Source organism: Silurus aristotelis, assembly GCF_946808225.1.
Source record: "Silurus aristotelis genome assembly, chromosome: 25".
NCBI classification, from domain to species: Eukaryota; Metazoa; Chordata; class Actinopteri; order Siluriformes; family Siluridae; genus Silurus; species Silurus aristotelis.
In genome coordinates, this window is record NC_139598.1 from 10970852 (window position 1) to 10993649 (window position 22798).

Here is a 22798-nt window from a genome sequence, read left to right on the forward strand (position 1 = left end):
CCATTCTAACACCTGGATATGTTTATTTGTGAACCATTCCATTGTAGATTTTGCTTTATGTTTTGGATCATTGTCTTGTTGGAAGACAAATCTCCGTCCCAGTCTCAGGTCTTTTGCAGACTCCATCAGGTTTTCTTCCAGAATGGTCCTGTATTTGGCTCCATCCATCTTCCCACCAATTTTAACCATCTTCCCTGTCCCTGCTGAAGAAAAGCAGGCCCAAACCATGATGCTGCCACCACCATGTTTGACAGTGGGGATGGTGTGTTCAGGGTGATGAGCTGTGTTGCTTTTACGCCAAACATAACGTTTTGCATTGTTGCCAAAAAGTTAAATTTTGGTTCCATCTGACCAGAGCACCTTCTTCCACATGTTTGGTGTGTCTCCCAGGTGGCTTGTGGCAAACTTTAAACGACACTTTTTATGGATATCTTTAAATAATGGCTTTCTTCTTGCCACTCTTCCATAAAGGCCAGATTTGTGCAGTATACGACTGATTGTTGTCCTATGGACAGAGTCTCCCACCTCAGCTGTAGATCTCAGCTCATCCAGAGTGATCATGGGCCTTTTGGCTGCATCTCTGATCAGTCTTCTCCTTGTATGAGCTGAAAGTTTATAGGGACGGCCAGGTCTTGGTAGATTTGCAGTGGCCTGATACTCCTTCCATTTCAATATTATCGCTTGTACAGTGCTCCTTGGGATGTTTAAAGCTTGGGAAATCATCATTAGTCATTTAGGTCAATATTGGATCATTCAGAGATCCTCACTGAACATCTGGAGAGAGTTTGCTGCACTGAAAGTAAAGGGGCTGAATAATTTTGCACACACAATTTTTCAGTTTTTTATTTGTTAAAAAAGTTTGAAATATCCAATAAATTTCGTTCCACTTCATGATTGTGTCCCACTTATTGTTGATTCTTTACAAAAAAATACAGTTTCATATCTTTATGATTGGAGCCTGAAATGTGGCAAGAGGTTGCAAAGTTCGAGGGGGCTGAATACTTTCGCAAGGCACTGTATATATATATATATATATATATATATATATATATATATATATATATATATATATATATATATATATATATATATATATATATATATATATAAAAAATATATATATATATATATATATATATATATATATATATATATATATATATATATATATATATATATATATATATATATATATATATAAAATCACATGTACATACATACATACATACATATTCAGACCCTTTGCAATTTAACACATAAAAATTACCTCAGGTAATCTTAAAAATTACCTCAGGTGCCTTCTATTTCTCTTGAACATTGCTCAGATGTTTCTACACCTTGATTCAAGTTTATTTCTATAGCGCTTTTCACAACAGACATTGTCTCAAAGCAGTTTTACAGAAATCAACACCAGTGGACAAGTTTACTGATTGGACAGAAGGCCTCACGGCTGACAATGCATATCAGAGCAAAAACAAAGCCATGTGGCCAAAGGATCTGTTCCAGAAGCATAACCATTTCTGCAGCCCTCTACTGATCTGGGCTTCAATGCAGGGTGGCTAGATGGGAGCCTTTCCTCATTTTAAATGTTCTAAATGTTTTTTCCCAAAAAAAAAACCCAAAAAACGTTTTACTCCTATAATTGATGGGTCGGTCAAATTGGGTGCTTAGTGTTGGCCAGTACACAGCTAACTTTTTTGTAAAAAAAAAATAAAAAATACAATAAAAAAAAGTAATAATAATAATAATAATTGGAAAAACAAACTCACTTTGTTACATTCATTAAAGTGCAAGCTGAACAAAAACAAGATTTTCTGATGTATGATGTGGCTCAATATTTAACTAAAAGTGCTGAATTAATGAGCTAATGGATATGTAATGACAGGTAATGAAGTTAAATTCTAAAATAAAGTGACTTAAAAAATACAACTCAAAATGATCTCAAATTGCACTGTACACACCTAGTCTTATGGAACGATCCTTGGCACAAGTTCTGACACTTTCTGAAACACATTGAGCTGTGCTGTCTCTCTGGATAAACCGATAAAATAACTTGTCTGTTAAGGTGCATCTTATATCTTCACTCTTTCATACAGTAAATCCTAGCTCAGCCTCAAAGATCTGTTTGCAGGAAAAGGATGGATGCTTTGTCTGACGAGGAACTCTTGAGTAAAATGGAAAGAATGGAAAGGCTATTGATTGGAGTCTTAAGGTGGCAGTGCATCAGACATCTTCTCTTCTAACAACTTGGCTTCTGTTCAAAACTCTCTGATCTTCAACCCCAACAAAGGGATTTGGTTCAGTTAAAGGGTAATCGGGACTCAAATAAACCTCACATGACAAAAAAGACTAGCTCATGCAAGAGAAGAGCTCACTGTCTCAGTGGGAGAAAGAAGAGTGTGATGTCTGTTGGCTATCATATGTAAAATATGACCTCAACACATCTGAATAACTCACATGCACTGAAACAAAGATGGATTCAGTTCATTGACATGACCAAAGCTTTTATATCATGGACTGAATATCAGACTGTTTTAGATGTTTTAGACTGATATCTTTAGCAATTATTCAAAGAAAAAGCAACAATCAATGTCATTATCATATCAAAATAAATGAGCTGATATGAACTGAACAATTATATTGGCTTAAACTAGATTAGACATGAGGCCTTATTTAACTTATTGTTTTAATTTTATTTCATAATTTTAACATATGGGATATCCTGATTTCTTTACACACAGTGTTCAGAGATAGATGCTGTTTTATAAATGTACATTTACCCAACATTTGCCAACCCTGCTGTTTTGCCACATTACATAGATGGAAAGATAACTTTATTGTTCCAGATGAAAAATCAAAACATTATAGTTTTAATTATTTGTTATTTTTCAATTATTATGTTCTCTAGTTCTATATATAGTTTGTCAATTTTTTGTCTTTTTGTACATATTTAACATCTAGCTTATAGAGCCTAGAAAATACCATGTGGCCAGAATCATATAGTAAAATAAATATGTTAATTAATTATAGGGGAGGCCAACCCATGCCACACCAATCCACTCCAACACAAATGAAAGCTTTTTAATATATACATTGAAACCATGTTAATGTACAGAATTTAGTTGACATCAGTATCACACTTAATTTAATAATGAAAGTTCTGTTTTTCCCTTTTTTGCATAGAGTGATGCAGGGTATGTATAAATGTAATTATAAAAAGCTATTCTATCTATACATGCTGCCTTGGGAGGTATTACAGAAATAGGTCGGCTGGTGTGTCATTGTCTCTCTTAAGGCAGACCATAGGAACTTTTTATATCACAAAGCATGATGGGTCTTGAGCAGGCCAGCACTTAGATCCTATGATTTTATCCCAGCCCTAGGACAAACATGACAGACATGAAACTAATTTAAACACTGAAGTGCATTGACAAAGCACGGACTCTCTAGTGTTCCATTAACACCAAGAGAGAATTCATGAAGTTTTATGCCTTATGACTGGAAAATGAATCCAATTCCTAAAGCATCTTCTTTCTAACACAGAATGTACATAAATATTTATTAAAAACATTAAACAACAACAAAACAAAACTGTTTGACTAGCAAACCAACTACACTATCCCTAAAAAACCCTCACACCATTTTGCCGACTCCAATATAATTTTTTTTTATGTTGGCCATTGCTCATTAGTAATTATTTTTTAAATCAATTAACTTTATATCAACAGTGAGTTGTCAGATGAAGGCACCAGTAAAGCCTATTTGTGATGCTTATCATTTTGTGGACAAGATGCCACTGTTTCATTTTATGAGAACAATAACCCTGAAGGGTCCTACTTAAATCTCAGATTGTGGAAGTCTCGACACTGGCCTGGTACCATCCACCAGGAAGGTCAGACAAATAAAGGAGATACTGTCCGAAGAAGCACATGTGTGTCCAGTGGGGCATCTAGACTGTGATCCCACTCCCACAAAGTCCAACCACTCCATTCCACTTCTGAACAGAAACGCTGACAGAAAAGCTGACCAATTCCTTCCGATCCTAGTAAATGTCTGACCAAACCTGCTGGCAGAATGTCTGATGAATCCCATCTTCTCCTGCAGAAAGTCTGACTTATCCTGCCCACTTAAATAGCTATGCTGCTCTCAACTTATGGCCATATGCAGGTGTGAAGTTTTTTTTTTACTTGTCGCAATCGATACATAAATATACAGCACCTCATTTAAAGTTAAAAATGTGACTTTGTTTACTTCTGATGATTTGGAGAGTAATTCATAAGAATATTCCAAGTTGACATGTAGGAATTTCAGGGGACTTTTAAAACACTTTTCAAAAAAGTCTAAACAATTATGCCTACTTTCTAATAATCCCACCCAATTACATACAAAGTCTCATCTTGCCGAAGAAAAGAAAACAACATAGATGACATATCAAATGTTAAAACTGAAAAAAAAATTATAATTTTAAGGGAAAAATAAGTTGATTTTAAATTTCATGACATCAATACATCTCAAAGTTGGGACAAGGCCAGGTTTACCACTGTGTGGCATTCCCTCTTCTTTTTATAACAGTCTGCAAACGTCTGAGGACTGAGGAGACAAGTTGCTCAAGTTTAGGAATAATGTCTAATACAGGCTTCTAGTTGCTCAACTGTCTTAGGTCTTCCTCTTTTTTTTTAGGCATCTACCTCTTTATGATGCTCCAAATGTTTTCTATGGGTGAAAGATCTGGACTGCGACTGGCCATTTCAGTACCCGGATCCTTCTTCTACACAGCCATGATGTTGATACAGTATGTGGTCTGGCATTGTCATGTTGGAAAATGCAAGGTCTTCCCTGAAAAAGAGGACGTCTGGATGGGAGCATATGTTGTTCTAGAACTTTGATATACCTTTCAGCATTGATAGTGCCTATCCAGATATGTGTAAGCTGCCCATGCCACACGAACTCATGCAACCCCATACCATCAGAGATGCAGGCTTCTGAACTGAGCGCTGATAACTACTTAGGTTGTCCTTATCCTCTTTAGTCCAGATGATATGGCGTCCCAGTTTTCCAAAAATAACTTAAAATTTTGATTCGTCTGACCACAGAACAGTTTTTCACTTTGCCACAGTCCATTTTAAATGAGCCTTGGCCCAGAGAAAACGCCTGCGCTTCGGGATCATGTTTAGATATGGCTTCTTTTTTGACCTATAGCGTTTTAGTCGGCGACGGCAAATGGCACGGTGGATTGTGTTCACCGACAAAGTTTTCTGGAAGTATTCCTGAGCCCATGTTGTGATTTCCATTACAGTAGCATTCCTGTATGTGATGCCGTGCCGTCTAAGGGCCCGAGGATCACGGGCATCCAGTATGGTTTTCCGGCCTTGACCCTTACGGACAGAGATTGTTCCAGATTCTCTGAATCCTTAGATGATATTATGCACTGTAGATAATGATAACTTTAAACTCTTTGCAATTTTTCTTTGAAACTCCTTTCTAATATTTTTCCACAATTTTTCGCTGCAGCATTGGGGTAACTGGTGATCCTCTGCTCATCTTGACTTCTTAAAAAGACACTGCCACTCTGAGAGGCTCTTTTTATACCCAATCATGTTGCCAATTGACCTAATAAGTTGCAAATTGGTCTTCCAGCTGTTCCTTATGTACATTTAACTTTTCCGGCCTCTTATTGCTACCTGTTCCAACTTTATTGGAATGTGTAGCTCTCATAAAATCCAAAATGATCATGGCATTACATTTTAAAATGTCTCACTTTCAACATTTGATATATCTATATTCTATTGTGAATAAAATATAAGTTTATGAGATTTGTAAATTATTGCATTGCTTTTTTTATTCACAATTTGTACAGTGTCCCAACATTTTTGTACATTGGCTGGTCAGTTCCCATGTCCAGGAACAATGCAGTTTGCCAGACAATTGAGAGTTTAATATGTTCATTAATATTGCTACACAGAAAAAATACAAGTCAATTTAACGTTATATTAACATTTTTGCATCCAGCCAACCTGTAAAATAAAATACAATAAATAAAATAGGCAACATGTATATGAACACAACAAAACCCAAGAACATTACTGTATTACTTCATTTCATATATGTTTAATCTATCATAATTTTAACTACATTGTATTTACAGAAATTCATCACAGCTCCTCTTCTCAACTTTCCTGCTCCTTTGAAGCTGGACTATGATCATATGTCTCCAGACCTTAATAAGTTCTTCTCTGTCTCAATATCACTGATCAGAATCACATGCTTGTAGCAAAAGACATTTAAAAGTTGATTGTTTTGCCTTGTCTGTTTAGCCGCATGATTGTACAGTGACTATTTGCCGGAAGCACTCAGGATCATCCGCTTGAGTTCTGCAGGAACTAGGAAATATGAACTTTGGAACTGAGTAAAGTTTGTATGTTTTTATATTTCTGCTGTTTCTGTAGTGTCTGATTTTACTTTTTAAATGTATTAAGTATTTTCCTTGGGAAGCCCAGATATACAGCATACACATACACACACTTATACTAATACTGGATAGCCCCCACCCTTCCGGCTCTCAACTCAATTCTTCAATGCACAAATTCCACAAGATGTTGGTGACATTCCACTGAGCCTTTCATGAGCCGAATGTACCAAAAGCGTTCTAATGAATTCCAATCCGGTGACTACTAAGACCACTGCATAACATTGAACTCATTGTCATGTTTATGAAACCAGATTGGTGACTTTTGACTTTGCGACATGGTGCATTATCATGCTGGAAGTAGCCATTACATGATAGAATATCAGAAAATGGGTGAACTGTAACTATAAAGGTATGCACATGGTCAGCAACAATAGACTGTCACATTCAAGCAATGATTGGTGTTAACTGTGCCAAGAAAACACCAAACTGCATTGTTGGCACAATGTAGGTTTGGTCCATGGGTTCATGCTGTTGGTGCCAAACTACTATATGTACTACCCAGTAAAAACAGACATTTATTAGACTAGTTTTTCCCGCATTTAACTGTCCACGGCTTATGCGTCTGTGCAACCTCAGCTTTCTATTTTTGTTTGATAGATGAGGAACTCCATGTGGTCTTCTGCTGTTACCCATCCATCTCAATGTGATATGTCATGCATTTTGTGATGCAAAATAATAGTATAGAGTATCTATCAGTGTTACTACAGCCTTCCTGTCAGCTAAAAACACTCTGACCATCCTCTGTTAACCTTTCTTATCAACAAGGCATTTCTGTCTACCAAACTGTCACTTACTGAATGTTTTTTTTTATTGCACTGTTGTAAGTCAACTCGGAGAGTAAAGACTGAAGAATGCTCAAATCAGCCTGTCTGGCAATGATGCAACAATCAATATCACTGAGATCACATTTTCTCCCATTCAGAAGAAGCTGGCCCATATATGCATAAAGTTTATACTGTTTTACTTAGCTGTATTTTCTGTATATTATATTTACACATACAGTGTGAACAAGCTATCACATATTTATTTATATATTTGACATCACAAACAAAAGAACCTGTAATTTCAAAGAAAACACGAACCATGTAGGACTGGGAATATATGATTCTGGCTCACCTGAGTAAGTATATGTAGAACATGGTGGAGGACAGAATAAAGTGGACAGTATACAGAAAAACAGTGATGAGAATTCCTGCTGTGCCTGACTGTTCCAAACGATGGAAGTGCCAGTAAAGCTTAGCAGCATCGGCCACTGGCTTGTCTGCACTGTAGGACAGATGCTGGAAAAAAATTACACACACACAGGTAAAGATCAAATTACATGTATTTTATATATATATATATATATATATATATATATATATATATATATATATATATATATATATATATATATATATATATATATATATATATATATATATATATATGATAGTGCTTTCAATCTATTAAAATATTGAATTGTGATTTAAGTCGTAGTTAATCACACATTTTTATCTGTTATAAATTTACTTTAAAATAATACTTTTTAAGTTTTGAATACTCTTTTATGAAAATATAAATAGCATTATTTATTTACACATTCATTTTGACAATAATAAATAAATAAATAAATAAATAAATAAATAAATAAATAAATATAAAAGAGGCAAAAATGTAAACCTTTTTTATTCACAATACCCTTTTTTTACTCAGATATAAAAATAATAAAAAACTCCATCAAAAGATTATTTTTAATCACTAAACATTTGTTTTAAAGATACACCAAGTCTCAGATCAATCACCAAAATCCGCTATGATGCATACATCCGGCAATTAAAACCGTCCGTGTGGAAACAGCAAAAGTTGGGTGTCCTGAAGATTTATGTAATTTAAAACCCTATAATTTTAAACATTTACAAGAGTATTTTACGAGCTGCCCTAGCATCTAAAAATATAAACAGGCTTGTTCGCGCAAATTGCTCAGTGTCCTTTTTTCATGAGTCTAATAGACATAAACAAGTTCTTTTAAAAACATCTATGGCCTTTGAAACACTTCTAGTTTTCATGCTCTATGTTGAGTTTGGTTTAACTAATAATAAACATACATACATCCAAGTATTAAACATTTGAAAAGTATTAATATATGGTACATTTAAAACAGATTATTAATCATATTAATTTATGATTAAGTTGCAATTAATCACAAGTTACACATCATGCGATTAAACACAATAAAATATTTAAATCAATTAACAGCCCATATATATATATATATATATATATATATATATATATATATATATATATATATATATATATATATATATATATATATATATATATATATATATATATATATATATATATATATATATATATATATATATATATATACATATACATACACTTGTGTGTGTGTGTGTGTGTGTGTGTGTGTGTGTGTGTGTGTGTGTGTGTGTGTGTGTTCAACTGCTGCACACCGCTTATAACTAATTTAAAAAGCAACATTAATGAGGTAAGCAGCGCACCGTAGTAGTAACAGTGCAAAGGTAGTGCGTTTAGCACTTTGGTTTAAAATAAGGTTTACCATCCTTACATTTAACTACTTTCACACTGATGGCACTGTGTTGTAGACAGAATAATTAACCGGAGGCCTGTGTTTTATAGATGTGTATGTCTATGGTAACTGCTGTGAAATTGTGTCTATTAATCCAACTCCTTTTCTAATTACTGTTCTGTTCAACTCTTTCAAGCAGTAAAATACATTGCTACAGTAGGTACAACCATGAATCATCAACATTTTTACTCTTGCTTTTTGTAAATCCACCACAGCGAAAATAGATAAAACTGGAATGATACCAATGAAATAATTATATTAATAAATTGTCATTAATTGCTATTTAATAATGTATGTCATTAATGAATGACAATTCATTTCTAACTATAGTCAAATATATCACTTCTCTATCTGATGATGCTGGGTGTATTTCTGATTAAATGTTGTTAAAGTCAATAAGGTGCAGTCTGTTTTTTTTTTTTTTTACTGTGATCAGGGTAAAATATGTGTTAACTCTCCCATTACCAGGCAAAATCACTCAGATGAAATAAAATGACCTGCTCTGCTTAGTTTGTTTAGGGAGGGAGAATTAGTGGCATTTTTAGTGACAACTTTAGAAATATATTATACAAGCAATCATTTTTTAATTATATGTTTATAAGAAAAATGTTGTAAGAGTGATAAGTTGCTACTTTTGATTAAGAAAACTGGTTAAGAATTCATTAACTAGATGTAGGAATGTTTGGGTGTATACCATAAGCTTTGATTTATTTTAGAATTGCATCTTGGGAACCTGTTTTATTCAGGGTAATACATTTTAAAATATTGAATTAATTAAAATTGGTTATTAACAACTGGAAATGGTATAAGGTAATTAATAAAGATGCAGTTTTTTTTTTTAGTTCTTTTCATGCTGACAATAATAAATGAATTTCGAATTAACACAGCAGCTTCTGTGTGTTTGCACATACAGACACAGTAGCAGGGGTTAATTATGTAAGCCACAATGAAAATATGAGAAATTATGAAAATATGCCTGCAACAATTTTGCTGTACAGCAAATGAAGGATATAATTGTAAAAAAACACTGTTATACTCCTGTATATTCACAGCTTCACAGAAGCTTAGAACTTACTGAAAAATTATACTAATATTTCTAATCAAGCAATTTTTCTCTCCCTCTGTGGCAGACATAGAAATTAACCATCAAAATATTTAGAATTCCTAAAGTCACTTTGCTGCAATAATTTGGAAACTTCTATTTACAGTGTCGAAAAGCTCATATGATTTTATGTGACTTACCCCAAGGACAGCATCCACAGTGAAGACTGCCAGAGGGTCAAGCACTGTCCACACTCCCAGAGCCATGATCAGCTTTGACAGGAAGGAAGGAGTTGAGCCAAACACTAGCTGACAAAGCCATCTGATCAGAAGCAGCAGAAACATAGCTGCATTCAAGGTCAAGGGCCCCAACAACACCAGCAGCAGCTCCTCCAGGGTCCGCAGGAGAGAGCTCTGATATACCAAATCCACTGTGTGGGCATGGAAGTGAAACCTAGACAGGGGGATTTAGAATCAGACAGGGGGAGTGAAGGAAAAATAAGTGGACACTGCTACACTAGATAGAAAATAGATAGATAGTAGAAAATAAATAGATAATGACTGCCACTCAAAGTGATCTTTGTTGAACATATATAAACTTTTACATGATGGCCATCACAGTTATTGGTGTATTGCGTATATATTTACACTAAGATTTCAGCTTAGCGGTATATTAGAATGGTTAAAAATCAGTACAGATTAAAAATCAGTACAATGTCCATCTATTATCACAAGTGGACTGCACTGTTTCACTTAGTAGGAGGCCTCATAGCTCTCCTAAATTAGAATTTGGAGGCTGGCCGTTTTTGTGTCTGTTCATTGAGTCCCTTTAGCATGTGTGAGCGAGACAGCCCCACCCATCATTACACCTGCATCGGCCTATTTGAGTTCCTCTCACTAACCAAACAGGGGTATCGAAGCATAATCAAGTCTCACTGGGAGATTTATTGAATATACAGACAGGTGACAAAATAAAAAAAATTCTTAATAAGGTTCTTGGCCTCAAGAATCCACCAAAATAGCTTCAATGTGCTTTGGCACAGATTCCAGTCTCTTGAATTGCACTGGATTAAAGTTCTTTCAAATTGTATTACCAAATTATGATGGTATTGCTGTATAATGTAAATTGTTCAAATCTGTGCAAGTCATGTTTTGATTTACATCATTTTTGTCCCTATTAAACAATTTATTGATTTCTGAGAAATTATTTAGTCCTATATGTATTGTATTCTTATTTATACCACAATCCTGTTGATTGCTCAGTAACAAATGTTAATTCATTTTCTAAAACAGAACAACTCTGACAGAATTTTTTTGCATTTCTATTAACACAGATACTTAAATTTCAAATGCTTTATAAAAATAATTCTTAAAAAAATCTTTGTTTATATAGCATTAAAAATGTTGCTGCTTCATATATAAAGTATATAACAGTTGTAAAAGAGGGGGAATACAGTGTTTGCCAATAACCAATAAGGGTGTGTGTGTGTGTGTGTGTGTGTGTGTGTGTGTGTGTGTGTGTGTGTGTGTGTGTGTGTGTGTGTGTGTGTGTGTGTGTGTGTGTGTGAAAATGAATTTTCCATGTTCTTTTAGCCTAAGATTTAATGCTTGTGTTGATTTGGTTGTAATAGGAATTGGGTGTAAGCAGATACAGCACACCTCTCCAAGATAATAAATTAAATCAACACCACATGCACTGTGCAAACAGAGCATCTGACTTCAATATGTTTATGACAAATGCCTGTTGAAACAATAATGCATTATGAATTCTTTCCACATAGTGCATTCTAAAGGGACGTCATGAATGAATCTAAAATTGAACTTCTCCTATGTGGACCCATTAAAAGCTCAGAGTGAAATTTGAAAAAAGTTCCATTTGCCACAAAATATTCTGAAAGTTTGCAAAGAATTATTAAATAATTAATATTTATTCATTCAGCATATTATGTATGCATAAAACATAGCATTATGCATTCCAGACTCTGCAGTTTTAAATCTTTACAAATGCTAGAAATGCAGGCTTTCAGATTCTTTTTAATTTCTCTGTATGTCATTGCACACTTTTGCCATAGTGTCATGAATCCTGCTGCTCACGTGTTCATTATACATCCATCTCACCTGTTGACAGGTATATTTCGAGCATGAAGGTAGAGCCACTGGCTGCAGTAATGCAGGTAAAGGCGGGGAAACCAAGTGAGGAAGATGAGGGTGCTGAAAAGTGTGAGCTGCCTGAAACTAGGCCGGGGGTTCGCAGATAATCCCAGCTCTGCAGGAAGCATACGCCATACCATGTGCAACCGCTCTAGTGGACCACAGTGAACAACACTGTAGAGCGGAGCAGCTTGTTGAGATCTGAGGAAAACATATACACACATACACACAAACACATACTTCATATGAAATATACTGTATGTATACAGACACTATATACACAAACACAGTGCAAACACAGGATAAAATGTACACAATGGCTTCAGAATTATGTGCTGTCTATCAACTAGTGTTGATACATGGCTTATATGTAACTAAGGATCAAGTTGAAAGACACACACTTACTTTAGCTCTGTGTCCTGTTATGTAGCCCTGTGTTGTGTGATGTAGCTCTATGTTATTTTTATGTAGCACCCGGGTTCTGGAAAATGTCTCATTTCTCTGTGCACTGCATCAGCTAAATATGGTTAAAATGACAATAAAAGCTTCTTCACTTGACTGTACAATACACTAAAATCTAGACCCATATTCAAATTTATTCACAAGTCAGCATTTAATCACTTGCATACACATACCACAATACACTTACAGTCAGTCTTGAAGAGAATGGGCTAAAATGATGTCTTAATCAAATATTAAAATTTGCGCTAAATGAAGTGATGACAATATTTGAACATTCTGCTGGATGCTGATTTTCTTTTTTAATCATTTATCTGGATGCTGACTTTTTACAATACATCTCAGACATGTTTTACACTATGGTGACTAATATGGTGACCAAGCCACCTCAAGGATGACTGGACCTTATCTCATTGTAAATTACCTCCCTAAATGCTTGTCTCAGCATTTCTGCCAGCACCACTGTGGTAATCTCTGCCATCATCTTTCTCTTCTGAAGTGTATATAAGTATAACCTGTGAGAATGATTTTATCTTGAAAACATCAACAAGGCAACAGGCAACATCATGATCAGTGTTGTTTAAATAGCTTTCTGAGCCTCTAAAGAAAGACAAAAAAGCCTCTGTGTCAGAGACAAGCGTAAGATGGCTGTCTGTCAACAGGCATCATGCCAGAGCAGCAAATAAAAGATCACTTCCATCACGCGATAATGAAGATATTGATGATGCATGAACTGAAATATTTGTAGCTGTCTGTGAATAAAGGTCACTTCAACCGAGTATTTGTTATAGAATACGAAATCTTTCGCTACATTTAACAAGGCAGGACTTTCAGGAGTAAACGTGCATTAATTACGTTTTTGTTTAATATCAATAATAATAATAAAAAAAACATTTATTTAAAATGTAATTTTCAAATATGATGTATATATTTTATGTGAAATGTATTACATATTTTTATTTGACTTTGTTTAATTTGTTTTACAATTTAAATTCATAAGTTCCATGGAGGATATAATCTAACGATCATATACAGAGCATTTGGCAACCTTTCCTGCTACTGTCCTAGAAAAGCAAGATGGCAGTGTGTTTCTCTATAACATGAGCATAAGAGCTCTTTAAATCTAGAATTAGAACAGAGAGTAGTGACTAGCTCTGCCAGCTTTGAAAACTGATTTACATGTTCAAGCCTGTGGGCTAGAATTCTGGGAACTGTCTCTGCCTTTGGTTGAAGTTCTAAACCTGGGCCCACTTAAACACTGGACTTATCCTTTATTTGGTGGATTAAGCTATTTTCTAGCACTTTCCCCTCCTTCTTCTTTTAGGCCATAGGCAATTTTGTATTTGTGAATGAGCCAAACACACTTTGTAAACTCTTTATCAGAGAATGTGTTTTATATAATTGCAGATGATGGTAAAAGGAACTGGAAGAAAGAAAAAACTGATAGGGATAAGAATGAGAGGAAATTATGATTATGATCCTATTTGCATGACATCACCAAATCAGTACAGATTAGTACAGGTCAATGCAGATAAAAGTATACACAAAAGAGTAGAATCCATATCATAGAAATTTCTCTTATGTTTTTTTCTTTTCTCTATATGAATCCGATTAAATGACTAAGCAGTGTTTGCCTGTCTCTGGGTGAATGGTTTCTCCAGGTTCTCTATTAGTGCAGTTGTTACTCTAAACTATTATAAATAGGTGTTTGGATGAGTGTGCTCTGCAATAAACTGGTGTCCCAGACGAAGTAGACCTGTTTCCAATATGTCTCCAAAATGAAATTGTGTATTGTAAGACAAACATATTGTCTGTGGCATATTAGTGTATGAAAAAAATAAGTACACTTTTAGCTTAAATCATGAGAGTACCTGAACATTAAGCTCAAAGGTAAATCTTTAAAGCAACAAGTTCCTCCAAGACCACGTCTTTGAAAGAAGCGAGAGATGCGTTATAGATGCGCAATAACTGCAATATGAGTAAATGTTAATCAGAGCAAAGAACTAATACTGTGTAAAAAACTTTAGAGTGGCTGTAACATGCATGCAGCCTCTTTGAAGTGAAAAACAAGCACCACATTGAGACTGATCACTGAAAACAATGTCACTGTTCATTTCCACTTTTACAAATTGTACATAAGCCCAAGCGCACTTACTCACATGCTTTATCTCTTTCACTCTCTGTCTCCCACAATAAAACACACACACACACACACACACACACACACACACACACACACACACACACACACACACACACACACACACACACACACACAGCTTGATTAAGGCAAAATTTATGTTAGTGCTATGTTAGTATATTAGTGTGACTGGTTACTGAGTAGAATGTAATTGTATTCATGCCAAAAACACACAGACACACACACCCAACCACCCACCCACCCACCCACACACACACACACACACACACACACACACACACACACACACACACACACACACTCACACACACACCCACACACACACACACACACACACACACACACACACACACACACACACACACACACACACACTCACACACACACACACACACACACACACACACACACACACACACACACACACACACACACACACACACACACACTATGATTACACTGAAACTTAATATAATGTCATCAGAAAAAAATACCTGTTTTAAAGCTTGGAGTTTCACATAGCATCATAATTTTATTGAACCACACACAAGACCAAAATTAAAAAAAGACACATATACATACACACTATTATTTTGCATGGCAAAAAGATCATTTGCATGACAGATTTTTACATTACACTATAGTATGCAACAAAACAATCTATTGTATTTACTATGCTAAATAAAAAAAAATGGAATAGTAATCTAATGTTTTTTTTTAGTTAATATTACATCATATATTCATCTCCAGAAAGCTCATTATCCTGGTCATAGTTGGTGTCAGAGCCTTTCGAGAATAGTGGGTGCCAGTTCTAGGTTTGGGAGGAAACCAGAGAACCGCGATAGGCACAAGCAGGACATGTGAGACTAATCAATATAACAGTTTCCTTTTAAGCACTATAAAAATCATAAACCAATTCAAAATAATTAGTAATAAGGTGTGCACTCAGAGAGAGATGGAAAAAAGATGTGAACTTTTCAACATCTACATTTTAAATAATTCCCCCTGTCACACTTATGCATATATTAAAAACTAATCATAGAATAATGTAGTATATATCTAATGTAAAATGCACCCTAAGAAAGCAACATTGAGGAAGGGAGTGAGTTAGATTATTTGGACATTATTTGTTCTGCCAGAATGTGGACTTTTTTCTCAGGCGTTCATTGATTTAAATTTTTGTTTAGTGTTTTTAAAGCCTTCAATATCAGGCCCCTTTACAGGCATTTTCCATAGCACTGGCATTGTAAAGATGCATGTAAATTTATTTCATTGAGAAAAAGAGAGAGGTGGGATTTGGGGAGCAGTAAAAGCGAGTTATTGCTCTCTGACGCAGCTGCAGGACTGGACTACATCCGATAATTAGAACAGGACTTCGGCCACTGGCAAATTATCAGAATTATTTGCAGCTGAAACACAAGAAAAGATGGCAAATATGGCACTCTGACCTAATCTTCAATATGAGACTTAATTCTCAGTTGAGCATTATGAGATAAGTACTTCTGAGGTAAATTTATTAGACAAGTGCTGGGGTCTCTATCAAAACACTATAATGCCAACATGGGTTTGGATAGGCAGCAAAATGTGTGTAGCACCCTACCGTGAGCACACAGTTTTTTTTCCTTAGAGTGTTTTTGGCTTCTTAGTTCACACACACACACACACACACACACACACACACACACACACACACACACACACACACACACACACACACACACACACACACACTTTACAGGCCAGCAGTGAGTGAATGAGTATGATGGTAGTTGATTAAAGCACAGTACAACATGTGGTCGTTTATGTGCTGTCTGTGTGTCTCTGCAGAGACTATAATGTTGAAACGGCCGGATCCGCCAAGCTTCGTAAACCCAGTGGAAACATCGGCATCTTCATACACCTGGGGTCCATGCTGAGACGTAAAGGACTGGGTTACAAGCAGGTTGCTCTCCAGAACCACTAAATAAATCCTCACTGTGACCTTTAACAGGCTGATGGTGGATGGCTCCCAGCATGGGAGCACTGGGTTTTATCAGTGTCTTTATTAGCTAAAGGAAACAAGTCATCATCTAATACAGGCTTGTATGGTCTATGGAGCAAAACACACCAGCACAACACACAGATACCATGCAATATAAGTCCATGAAAATGTTTTGTTTTTCCTTAAATCAAAATTGTCATGCAAAGTTTTCCAGACATTTAGTATACAGCATGGCTTGTTGATTTGACATAAAATATAATTAAAAAAGATTATTTGCCTCTTGCCATGCATGTCAGATAATGTAGCAGAGTAATAACATAGTACTACAAACACATACATACTGACAATAGTGTGGAGAGACAACAGCAATCCAGATCAGAATGAAATTATTTATTTTACTTATACACTGCAGACAATACACAAATAAACAAAAAGAGAGAAAAAAGGGGAAAGTGTTGTAACGCTGGGAAGGAGCAGCACTGAAATGTACTTTGTCAAGGATATTTATTAATTAGTCAACAACACTGAAATAAAAAAAAAAAAAAAGAACTTTCTTTTGGCTTCTCCCATTCGGGGTCACCACAGCAGATCATCCGTATTCATGATGCACATGTTCGATTTGGCACATGTTTTTATGCTGGATGCCCTTCCTAACACAACCCTCCCCATTTATCCAGCCTTGGTTCCCTGACCGTGGATCGAACCCGGGCCACAGCGGTAAGAGCACCGCATCCTAACCACTAGACCACCAGGGAACCTCTGTCAACAACACTGAAATGGACTCTGGCAAAAAACACTTGCTAAATAATATACTAAATAACCAAGCATGTAGAACAAAATAAATAATTGAATACAAATATAAATAACAAGCATGTTGTAAACTGAGATTTTAATTGCATAATTGTAAATGCAATCATGGAAAAAACTATTTTTCCCAAAATTTTTAAGAATTCAAAATAAGAAATACATCATCACTTATTATCAGCATCATTCACATGAGTCTGATACAACACCTGATGTAAAAAACACTTGCGGCATTTAAACACAGCATCATCGACTGCCCGCTCTGGTGGAAAAAATGCTGATTAAATTCAGACTGTTCTGTTCTGCTGACTTCTTCTTAATATTTTATTAGGTCATTTGAACGTTTTAAAACTTTGTCCCCCATCCTGTGTACAGCGTGTGTAATTTAGTGACGGTGCAAGATCATTAAATATATTTTGACAGTTGGTATCTAATAAACTGAATTGATTAAGCTCATGTCCATTTCACTTTTAAGCTTTAGACATCTTAAGCAAACAGTGAAGGCAAAGTTAAAATATAAACTTCCATGTAATTTTAATAAAATATATTGATTTTCTTGTAATAGACTACATTATCGCCAGAAAACAGTAGTTTTCCCACTTTCACAAATGTTTTTTGTTGCAATCCAAAAAGAAAATTTTTATAATCCATACCGCCTAAGAAACTTGGGGTTAAATACATATTGCTAGGTACGCCTGACCTTCAGACTCATAAGTGCTTGTTGAACATGCCATTCAAATGTAGTCCCCCTTTGCTGTTATAATAACCTTCTCTTTTCTGGGAAAGCTTTCCACTAGATATAGTGTGGATTTGCTCATTCAGCCATAAGGATGTTAGTGAAGCGAGACACTGACGTTGTGCAAAGAGATCTGGAGCACAGTAAGCATTCCAGTTCATGTTCAGTGGGCTTTAGTCCATGGGAATCCAGGGATAGTTCCAGTGTAGGGCAATATTAATGCTTCAACATAGAAAACCATTCTAAACAATTATGTGCCTTTAATGTTCCATTTGTGTGAATCGGGTGTCTACATACTTTTGGGCAAATAGTGCATCAGGGTTTATATTTAATTTAGAAGGCAAAAAAGTTAAGAAAATGTTTACTGACATTTAAAAAACAAGTCTCCACAATATCTGTTTTTAATAAAGCTAATGAGAGAGCAAAAAAATGTATTCCAGACTCACCGAAATCACAGTTTATAAGAGGTTTAACAGTCTGTGATGAGTGTTCTGAAATAAGACTTTTCACTGTTTCTGATAAACCTTAAAACCAAACAGTGTTTATATTGTTTTAAAATTTTTCCACAAACTAGTACATCAAACATTAATTTAATATTTTTGTTGGTGTCATTGTTCTGTGAAACTAATTTATGTGTGTGTAAATCTCTATCATAGCTATATTATAATTATGTCATGATCTATTATATAGTTTTTTTTTTTTTACATGAGGCCTAGTCACCTGTCACCTTAATCATAGTCATATACTGTATTTATATGAAAAGTACATACATATTTAATTCCTTTTATTTATTTAAATGACTCAAATATGCATTTCTACATTGTACAATTAAATCTTAATTTTCTTCCCCCAAGAAAGCAATGAAAACATCTAAAATTATGTCTGTTTATATATGGGGAAATTGTGTTTAAACCCTTTCACTTTTAACAGTTTATCACTATTGAGGTCTGCTGAGATTAATGTGTCATATTAAAGCAGCTCATGTCTCCTCAAGTGGAGAAAAAAAAGTATTTTATTTCCTTTTTGGTGCATGACCATGACCTTCTACTGCACTGCATTGAGCACCTGAGTGTCTCAAAGCACTTTAACAAAGAGGCTGTGAGACAACTGTCACATTCATGTGTGTCTCTCTCTCACAGACACACACACACACACACACACACACACACACACACACACACACACACACACACAGAGAATACCACAGCACAGCACAGCACAGCACAGCACAGCACAGCACAGCACACCCCCATGAGGGCTTTTATGTTGCACTGTGACCAAAAACTCATCAGATCTGACAATTCTGATTTTGGAAATGTCAGAGGCTACCTACACTGACAAAGGGAAAAACCAACAGATGTGCATGTGTTTGTGTGTGTGTATATATACGTGCACATGTCTCGCTGCCTTGAAGCACTTGACTGTGCTTCTCTGTCTTTTTCTCGGCACAGGAAAGGGCCTTGAGGTGGTTTCAGCCACTTAGTCACAATAACCCCATGCATGACGTCAATACTGATTACTTTCTGACCATTTAAAATGGGGCATCTATTTACCCAATAAGGAGGTATTTATTAATAATGTATCTTTCATAGAATGGATAGGAGTTAATATACTGTAGGCTTAATGTGTTTCCAGATAAAAAAAAACAAATTCAGGAAAATATACAGCATATTTGGTAAGAATAAGAACCAACCACATCTTTTTAAACTGCTGTTTATGCTACTCACACTGCAACATAACACACTTGGAGGGAAATGTCATCTGGCCTCTTCCACACATATGATCTCACAGGTGAGACTGATTGACTGGAAAATCTATTTTGTTTAATAACATAAACAGGTCTCTGGGCATAAAATCATTCCCATTTTTGTAGTGAAGAATTTTTTTTTAGCAAAACTCAAAAACAATTCTCAACAATCACTCAAAAAAGAAAAGAAAAACTCTAGACATGTCGATTTATTCCTGACATTCAAATGCAAAAATGTTCAACAGAAGAACATGCACTCTTAGAGTCTATTGGAGAACCCGTGGTAGATTGTAGAGTCTAATCAAAGCGACTGCAATAAAAGAACAATGCAATAAAAAACTAGCCCATTTGAATTTCAAACATGTATTAAAAAGAAACCATATTTCATGAAGTAAATTATTCTAAAAGGTAAAAGGCAATTTTATGTAAAAATAGATCTGGGAAAACAATGTGAAATTTTCATATGGGGGTGAATTAGCGTAGCCTCTTTAAAAGAGCAATAAGTGGAGCATGTGTCTTAATATGTCAGAGTTTTTTCCTTTAGCAGAGTGAAAGGAGGAGAATAAATGTGGAGAATCGTAACAACATCACCAGTTCTCTGGAGGCAACAAGGCCTCTCCATCACATCTTATCATTCCCTTTCTCCTTTTTTATAACAGGAAAAGTCACAGATATAATTGATATGAGATTTAGGGGGTATATTTCAGTGTAATTAGAGTCTTGATAATTGGGCTAATTAGATATAATTGTTATGTGAGTCTGAGTTTGATTAAAGCAGGTTTCCCCAAAACGAGAAAAGGGGGGGAAATATTTAGTTGGCAGGCTAACAATGCAGCGGATGCACATGCACGTTGATTAATTAAAGAACAAACATGTGAAGAGGGGACAGGCGTCAGCTCTGTTTCACACACCCACACTTAAATGCCCAAGCAACCCACTGACACACAAACACCCATAAACACACTATTTTTAGACTTGTGATCCTCATACACCCAACACATTTTTCCAATACAAAAACAAAACATTCAAAACATTTCTGACAGTTACTTATGTATAAAACGAGAAGTGTTTTCATCTTATAAGCAAACTCTCACACCGTATAAAAGGCAACTTAAATACAAACAACGCCTGCAGATACAACACAACCTGCCTCTCTCAGTTCTTAACAGTGGTACAAAAATGAACTCGTTTTTGTTAACAGATATTTGGGGGAAATGAAACACCAGCTGGAAAAAATAAAATAAAATAAAAAAGGGACTAGTAAATGTACTGGAATTCCACGTGGCTTAAGAAACAACTGCTTGCTATAATTCCTTCAGTTATTGTGGAGATGGTAGCTAAATCTCTCCCCCCCTTTCTCTCTCTCTCTCTCTCTCTCTCTCTCTCGCTCTCTCTCTCGCTCTCTTTTTCTCTCTCACATAGTTACATACACACACACACACACACACACACACACACACACACACACACACACACACACACACACACACACACACACACACATACAATACACAACACACCCAGTAAGGTGTAAGGGTCATAATGTGGCTTTCATGTTCTCTTCAAACAGATATCAACTGTACCGGCGTGGCCCGTAACATCATTCCTGCCATGTTTTTTCCCTCTTTTTTCAAGCAGTCTTTTCATTTCTCTCTTCATTGAATTCGATGTCAATACTTGCACTTCAGTGCTTTGTGTTTGTTCTTTGAAATTGTAATTTATGGTTTACGGATATTAGCCCAGCATGGATGTTTTAGGAAAGTCGCATATGAGGTTAGCAAACAACAGCTCACTTTTTGATATGTAAATCTGAGCGGGGATAAAAATGAGGAGGAGGATAATGAAGCTCAAAGCTGGAGAGAGTGAGAAAGAGAAAGAACCGCCTCTGCCCCGTATAGATAAACTTGAAATATAAAGCAGTATTCATGCGATCCTCTCTTGGAGCAATAGGCAGTGTTCAATGTCTTTTAAGAGAATGCCAGGAGCTTGCACTAACTGCTGCATGGTGTTAAGCACAGGTTTGGGATGAGTTTTTTATGCGGGTGGAGATCGAGAATTGAAATAACATGGATTTTTGCACTTTATAAATACAATATATATTTTTTTAGCCTTAACTAATTTTCTTACTCGGCTATTTATAAAGATATTACTTGGAATAAAATGATGCCATTTTACAAAAACTGTACATTGTTCACACTGCTAAACTATGTATTTAAAATTATGAATTTGTCAGTCATATGTTTATGTTTAATTTGTGTATCCAAATACTTATAATCATGCATATTAAATTAAATTGATAACAAACAGAAAAAAACCTAAATACAATACCATAAGTGAATATATTTGTCACATTTGTGCACATTCTTGAAACTTAATAAACAGCATGTAGAGGTATTGCTCATTCACTGTGGGGTCTCCTGTGATTCTCTAGATGGCAGTAATATGCCTCAGTCATCAGAATATCGAAGTTAAATTCAGCAAAACCTTTCCTCCCTGACACTTTCTCATTCTTACTTTCTTTTAGTAGTTAGTTTGAGAAGACAGGCAGAGCCGTGAGCGTGTTTCCGTGCTGCATTTGCCTTCCTGTATTTGCCTGTATGTGTGGCCTGCACCTCTAATCATTTTATTTACTTTCAAGAGCTACAACTGT

The 22798-nt window shown here is 35.5% G+C and overlaps 1 protein-coding gene across 1 annotated transcript in view; it reads right to left on the reverse strand.

The window, feature by feature from the left end:
* The window catches only part of LOC310719849 (uncharacterized protein), a 44574-nt gene that overhangs the window by 20686 nt on the left and 1090 nt on the right, over positions 1-22798 (reverse strand). Inside the window, exons 2-4 of the mRNA XM_083530017.1 lie at positions 12228-12461; positions 10311-10563; positions 7586-7749 (exon numbers count right to left, since the gene is read on the reverse strand). Of these exons, the coding sequence (XP_083386143.1) occupies positions 7586-7749; positions 10311-10563; positions 12228-12400 (590 nt within the window). The 5' untranslated portion in view covers positions 12401-12461. The remainder of the gene's footprint in view (positions 1-7585; positions 7750-10310; positions 10564-12227; positions 12462-22798) is intronic.